Source organism: Montipora foliosa, chromosome 3, assembly GCF_036669935.1.
Source record: "Montipora foliosa isolate CH-2021 chromosome 3, ASM3666993v2, whole genome shotgun sequence".
Classification (NCBI taxonomy): domain Eukaryota; kingdom Metazoa; phylum Cnidaria; class Anthozoa; order Scleractinia; family Acroporidae; genus Montipora; species Montipora foliosa.
In genome coordinates this window covers 58,453,801-58,461,300 of record NC_090871.1, presented here as the reverse complement: position 1 = coordinate 58,461,300, position 7,500 = coordinate 58,453,801, and the positions used below count along the sequence as shown (strand labels likewise).

The window sequence follows — 7,500 nt, the reverse complement described above, 5'->3', positions numbered from 1 at the left end:
ACAAGGACGGCACGACAGATCTTCCCTCGTTAGAAAAGCTTCGACTAATTGGCCCGGAATTCTCCTCAATAAACCCTTACATGTTTGTCTTGCAGTGAAAGCTGTCCAAGGCAACTACACCGAGTGGAGTGAGTGGAGCGATTGTTCCACGTCTTGTGGGCCTGGAGAGAAGTTTCGAACAAGGAACTGCACCAATCCCCCTCCTGCGTTTGGTGGTATGGATTGTTCGTTTATTGGTATGGACAGAGATGTGCAAAAGTGCGAGAAAAGGCCATGCGCAAGTGAGTATTAAGAATTAAAGCTAATTCACACGACTCGTTAGAATACCATGTAACATTAGGGACCTTTAGATCGGAGCACGAGGGCCTACGATTGCGAGTTTTCCGTACTGAGCATGCGCATAAGGTTTGGAGGCCGACATTTTTCGAAGTGCGCGTGCTCAGAACGGAAAACTCGTACTCGGCGTCGTCGTCGTTCTCCGATCTAAAGGTCCCTGATTCAAAGTGCAGTCGAGAAGTTGTAGCCATCTAATTTTTTCTCAGAAAAAATATTAGTCCCAACTCACTGGATCAAATAACTGAATAGGACTACCAGAATCAAATTCAACGAGTGATCAGAACGGTTCTTCAACCCGGAATCTCCGGATCGTAAGGCAAACTTCCTAACCACGGGGCCGCTTTGCCTAGCTTGTAGTTTTCGAATTGTGTGAGAAAAAAGTAACATAGTCGAGGTTCGGGAGATAATTTGCATTCGTCTCTGTAAAAAATAAAGAAAACTACAAATCAGTATTTCCCCAGAACTTCGACTCTGAATTCCAAACTAACCTAGTCGGATCCTCAACCAGGTTTCAAATCCTAGGAGATGCAAATTCGAGCTGACAAATCCATTCAGTTGGTCGTCAGATTTGAGATTTAAATCTGGAAAAGCTACATGTACATCCATTAGTCGTGCTGTAAATTTGGCGCCCTGAACCCGCTACTCCGATTCTTTTTCTTAAGCATACGATGACTCGCGAAGTCTTTGAACTTCCTTTAGCGTTTTATACTGGTGTTTGTTTTCCAGTTGACGGTAACTGGAATGCCTGGAGCAACTGGAGCGAATGCTCTGCAACGTGTGGACACGGTACGGTGCGGAGGACACGCACGTGCGACAGCCCGAAAGCCGCCAATAACGGGAGACCATGCGCCGGTGAAGGACACGAGACAGCGGAGTGCCGCATGACGCCATGCCCTCGTAAGTCTCATCTCTACCTTATTAAACCAAGCTATTGTCTTAGTTGGGAGCTTTTTTTTTCATTTCTTATTATTTCTCACTACTCAAAGGCATATGATTATGTTGAATAAACCCTGTATTGTTCTGTACACCAACATGCGCTGTGACGTCAGATGCAAACCATCAATATATCCTTACTCCCCAGCTTAAAAATTAGCCGAAAGTAATTTGCCTCGGTCATTATCAAGTAATTATGAAAAAAATATATTAACATATATTTAAAGAGATAAAAACGATGGGGAAAAAGTATGTAAAAAGTATGAAAGCCATTGGAAATGGGGGAGCGTTTAAAACAATAGAAACATGCATGCAAAAAGTCAAAGTGTAAAAAAGGGGGCGTTAAAAAGCGATAAAAACGTGCAGGAACTATTTAAAACCTTAGCACGATTTGAATCAGACTGTACATTGCAACTTGGTCGCAGTTCATAAATAAAAAACATTCTATTGTTTTGACGCCCCCTCCCCCTCCCCCGTTTCCAAAAGCTTTTATATTCATACTTTTACCCCATTTTGTTTCTCTCTCTTTAAATAAATGTTCATATTTTACTCTCATACTTACTTGATAATGCCCGAAGCAGGGCCAAAACGTCGCTTTTTCTTAAAAACCCTTACTGTTAATTTGCAGATTGGATTATTAGTATTACTATTACTGTTTGAATTATTATATTTCGGTTTTAATTTATACTATAGAGCACTCAGTCCGCCTTTTTTGTCTATTGTTGAAAAAAATGAACTCACAGATAAACACTAACTTGTAAAAACGAGCGTTCTACGGTCTTTTTCAAGTGTTCCGTTCTTTTATCGTTCGTTTTCATAAGGAATTGCGTCTGTTTGTAAACTCCGCGAAGAATAGTACACAGTATTTTAGCAGCTTCTCTTCCGCGTTTTCCGTTAAGTTAAAAGGAGGAGCCTCAGCGATGTGTGAGTAGCAGCTAAGTTTTAATCGGTCGTTTTTCTTGTTCTTTTCAGTGAATGGCGATTGGTCCTCCTGGACTTCATGGAGCCCTTGTTCTGTCACTTGTGGTAACGGCCGACAAGAACGTATGCGTAAATGTAACGCCCCAGTTCCGGAGTATGGTGGTAAATTCTGCGAGGGACCCGCTCGCGAATTCCACAATTGCGAAGAGGATGATTGCCCAGGTAAATGAATCATTGGTTTAGCTAATTAAATACATTATGGTAATCTGCCTAAATCGCGGGTTTTTGTGTAACGTCGAGCTGAAGTCATAATGAGGCGCATGTTTGGCTTCAGCCAATGGAACATTCAAGCAGCGCAAATGGGAATAATTGCTTTGTTTTAATTCTTCTTTTTTCCTCTTTTGTCGAAGAGACCTTAGTTGCCACCGAAAATATTTGAACTTAAGCATCGTTTGCCGCAATCTTTTTTCTATTTCAAACTTAGGTGTAGTCGCTGTACCTGTGATCGGTCGACCAACGCGAAAGCTGAAAAATGCATCATCAGAGGTTGAGAATATAAAAGAAATGAGTATCATATCCTCTAGGAATTCATGCCTTTTCACTGATACGGTTGTGAAAGTTTTACCACAATTTGTTTGATTTGGGGCTGGTGATGGATTAGGCCCGAACCTGCTGACTCCGCGGGAAGAAAGTGGATCGAAATGCCCCCCCCCCCCCCCCCCATTGCTGTTAGGTCTTTGGATTAGAACAGCACCGCTCACTTCAGTGGCATTTTTCCTCCGATATGGCTTCTGTGATGAAACCAAATTCAACCTCGACTATTATAATAACATGTGATTCTTTCACTATTCAGGTTTTTGGAGCGACTGGTCTGCTTGGAGTGCTTGTTCCAAGACTTGTGGAGCAGGAGGAAGGCGTGACAGGACTCGAACATGCCAAGGAGGAGCCACGTGTGTGGGTTCAGCACAGGACATTGAAGTCTGTAAAGTGCAGGATTGCCCAGGTATTTGATGGACGAGCGTGACATAATGGTTTGATTAATCTACTAAACAGCGTGACACAGTTGTTTACGTGACACCCCTTTGTTAAGGGTGTGTCTGGCTCTTGAAATGTAACATACGAAAGTTGTTTCACGAATAGTATTTGAAGAGGTTAGACCTTTTTGTTACTTAAAGTATCTTTTCGTTGTTTATTTTTCTGCTTAGTTTGCCACAAGTCCGTAGACCTTACTTTCATTTTGGACGCTTCTGGAACAATAGACGACTCGCAATGGAAACTGAGCAAGGACTTTGTACAAGGAGTCAGCAACGGCTTCCGCCTTGCCTCCAATGGCACTCGAATCTCAATCGTCACATATTCAACCTTACCACACGTTGAGAGACGATTCGACGAATTTAGCCGAAATGGGAAACTGGCTAGCTTCCTTGAGTCCATGTCTCAACCGCGTGGTGACACGCGCACAGACCGCGCCCTAAGAGTCGTACGTGACCAAGTGATTGCCTCGGGAGCTGGAGCACGCAGTTTCACTCCAAAGGCCATTGTCATTGTGACAGATGGTGGTGACAAGCATGACACCACTGCAAAGTACGCTGAACAACGTGCGCGCGAACTCAAGGATATGGATGGGGCTACAATCGTAGCTTTAGGAGTGGGGAATAAGGTCGATCAGTACGAGCTCAGACAGTTGGCGTCGGATCCAGATCACGCGTTTTTGGTGGCGTCGTATGATGACATAATTGGTTACGTCAAATCTGCGGCTGACGCGGTTTGTACGGGTGAGTGAAGAAAATAATTTTTAGAGGTGCTTCTATTAATGTTAAACGCTGATACAACTTAAGACTTGATTGCCTGAGTGAGTAATATCTTTGCAATTTAGTCTTTAGCGCGCAAACAAAAGAAAAATGTGATAAAATAAGCTGGACTTTTTCAGCCTTGCTTGCATCTGCTTATGTTGCTTTAGGGAGCAGGGAAGGCGCGGTAGTGAGAGAACTCGCCTCCCACCAATACGGCCTGGGTTCGATTCCCCAGACTTAACTTCACATGTGGGTTCAGTTGGCTGGTTCTGTTCTCTACTCCGAGAGATTTTTCTCCGGGTACTTCGGTTGCCTTCTCTCCTCAAGAGCTAGCCTACGATTTTATCTGAGTTCATTTCATTTGATTGATTTCTGTACAATGTCACCAGTTAGCAATTAGTGCCCAGCGCTAAATAGGAGGTTTTCAAGTGACGTCATCGCCGCCATGCTGGTGAACGAAAATAAGAAATCTCTCATGAGCTTCTTTTGTTCGTCCACCAGAAGTCGTACATTTCTCTTTTGTTAATGGTGTCTCTAGAAGTTGGTTGAAAACGTCCTATACAGTTGACAAGTAAATAAAGTTCATGATTATTCTTTATTATTATCTTACTGCTATGAACTTTCTAACTTCTATTTCATTTCCATTCCGCTGTTCAAATATATGAAACTTCATATATTCTCAAATCATTTCAAGGCAAAAGAATAATAGTTGGAATTTATCGGAGCAGCAATGCTTCTACGATATGTTCAGTCCACTGAATCCAGAATGAAAATTTTAAAAGCCTCTCTGAGCATAATTAAAATCAACAACAAACGCAACCCATATATCTTGGAGCGTCGAAATGGAACCTGGGATACGTTGGTTGAAGTCAAGCACTCAAACTATTTTACCAACCCTTCTCCCCAAACCCCTGGGAGGCGTGGTGGCCTCATGGTTAGAGTGCTCGACTCCGGATCGAGTGGTCCGGGTTCGGGTCCTGACTGGAGACATTGTGTTGTGTTCTCGAGCAAGACACTTTACTCTCACGGTGCCTCTCTCCACCCAGGTGTATAAATGGGTACCGGCGAAATGCTGGGGGTAACCCTGCGATGGACTAGCATCCCATCCAGGGGGGGAGTAGAAATACTCCTGGTCGCTTCATGCTAATGGAACCCGAGATAAGTGCCGGCCTGATGTGCCTTCTGGCTCGTACGCAGAGATTTACTCTCCCCAAACCCATCGATCCCGCATCAACTGTTGAGGGCGCGATTTATGTATTCACAAGTGTTGGTCTTTTCATTGAGTAACCGACTTCATTCGTTTTCTTTTTCTCTTTTTGTAGCAAAACCCCCGCCGCCGCCACGTGAGTATTTTGAAATGTATTTCAAGTAAATAGCTTGAGGCCCAGGCTAACGACTTCGGCATTTTCTCCAACATCCGTTCGATTTTGTTGAACAGTGATGTTGGAACCGTTTGTCCGCTTCTTTCAACCGTGTTGAGACATGTTAAAGTGATGTTAAATGAGTTTGAAAGCGTTTAAACTTTGCTTCAACAACCATTCTATATTTCTTCTGTTTTCGCGAATGTTGAATGAACTTGAAGCCGTTTCCCCACCCCCCCCCCCCCCCACACACACACTGTCTTTCAACATTGTTTGGGTATGCGCGTGCGCACTAATCGGTCTCTCAATGATGTATCCATGTCCGTATCCATAGTAACAACCGCGGCTTCAGCCGGAGACTGAATACCGGGCCTCTCTTGAAGCTGCTGTTGATGATGTGTTGAAAGCATTTGTCCTCCTCAGCAACAGGCAACATCGTTCAACAAAATTGAACGGATGTTGAAGTAAATGTGAAAGCCGTTTGCCCAGGCCTTTGCAATTTCAATATATCACCTGTTACATTAATTTTGTTCACATGTTAAACTGCCCTTGTTTTCATGACAGCATTTTTGCATTGATTTATATTTGCTTTTCGCCAGAAACAAATCAAAAGGAACAAGGGCTACTGACTAAAAAAAGGAATAAATCCTCCCCTTCCGCGTGACACAATCCCTTTTAAGGCTCGGCTATATAACGGAGTTGAAAGCTGGAAAAAAGTTTTGTGCAACAAATGGATATTCTTGTTTTCTTTTCATTTTTTCGCTCTTTAATTTGGATCTCTTGATGATTGAAAATTGAAAAAAAAAAGAAATGCTGATCATTATTCATGAAACTAAGGAAATGCTGCGTTTGTCACTTGATTTTCATCAGCATCGCACAGTCACCGGCTTGCTGCAGCCTCGTCCGTTATTGTTTAAAAAATGGCTTTAAATGTGCTTGCGTATCTTACCTTCCTTGCTTTTACGTTTCACGTGTGAAGGTCGTTTGTGTTTGCGCTAACACTTGTGCTTCCTTTGTGAGTCAAGCTTTGTAGTCAAGGTCCGTGTTTGTTTTTCCACACAGCCCGCTGGGGAGCGTGGACTGCGTGGAGTCCGTGCATGAAAACGTGCGGAACTGGTGTTAGCTTAAGATCACGTGAATGCCTGACCGGAGCCAACTGCAGGGGATCTGGCACCGAGACGAAAAAGTGCAAGATTCAGGATTGTCCATGTAAGTGGCGAAGCATAAAACAGAGCACAACCTGATATGTATGTTTGTGCGACCAGCTGGAATGCCGAGAACAGCTAAGGGACGCGTTGATTTGAGCCTTCTACTCGTGTTGGCAAAATATCGAATTTTGAAGAAATCGGTCCTCTATATTTTCGTTTTTTTTTTCTTCAATTAGGTGATGGAAGTGTCAGATGAATTCTGTTCAGGCCTAAAATGTCCCGTTAATAGACGTTCAACCCATTCTTACTAAGACTGCGTTTTTCAACAGTCAAGTTAACTGCAAAATGTTTTCGACAAAGAGACTTGAACCGCGGTTTTATTAAACAAGAGCCGACGTCTGATTAGATAATCGCCCGAAGAGTATTAAGCATCACTCCTATCACCTGAGTTTGCTAGTGTTTTAGTTTGACTTTGAAGGGATTTTCAATCGAATGCCGTTGCGCCAAAACAAAGTAATTAATTACGCCAATCACAGCAGATGCAGACAACCTAAAGAACCAATCACAACGTAAAACAAAAACGTGTAGCCGTCTCTAAGCGCGGGAAAACAAGTCGACGCATGCTACAATTGTTTTCACGCCTTTTGTCTCGGATTGGCTAAGAATGTGGCGCGAAATTTGTTAACCGATCACGAAGCATAGCAATACGAAATAAAAAAGATGGCAAAATCAGTTCCGATTCTCAATCGTCTCAGTTATCTGGTTGCAGATTGGAACGAACTAACCAACCGTCCTTTCGTGTTTATAGCTTGCCAGATATCCACAGACTTGGCGTTCGTTCTTCCCGTCTCCTCGAAAATCAATGACACAGAGTGGCGTGAGGTACAGAACTTCGTCAAGGGCATCGCGAACGCCTACAATATATCTTACCAGGGTACCCACGTGGGCGTCTTGTCCTACTCGTCCCAGGCAACCATGGAAATGAAATTTAACCGGTACTTTTACGCC

The 7,500-nt window shown here is 43.3% G+C and overlaps 1 protein-coding gene across 2 annotated transcripts in view; it reads left to right on the top strand.

The window, feature by feature from the left end:
• The window catches only part of LOC137997794 (uncharacterized), a 74,590-nt gene that overhangs the window by 46,583 nt on the left and 20,507 nt on the right, over positions 1-7,500 (top strand). For both annotated transcript variants that reach the window (XM_068844045.1, XM_068844044.1), the window contains 8 exons: positions 96-281; positions 1,063-1,233; positions 2,242-2,412; positions 3,044-3,193; positions 3,396-3,965; positions 5,306-5,326; positions 6,407-6,553; positions 7,301-7,500. The exon at positions 7,301-7,500 is cut by the window's right edge and continues 361 nt beyond it. In XM_068844045.1, the coding sequence (XP_068700146.1) occupies positions 96-281; positions 1,063-1,233; positions 2,242-2,412; positions 3,044-3,193; positions 3,396-3,965; positions 5,306-5,326; positions 6,407-6,553; positions 7,301-7,500 (1,616 nt within the window). The remainder of the gene's footprint in view (positions 1-95; positions 282-1,062; positions 1,234-2,241; positions 2,413-3,043; positions 3,194-3,395; positions 3,966-5,305; positions 5,327-6,406; positions 6,554-7,300) is intronic.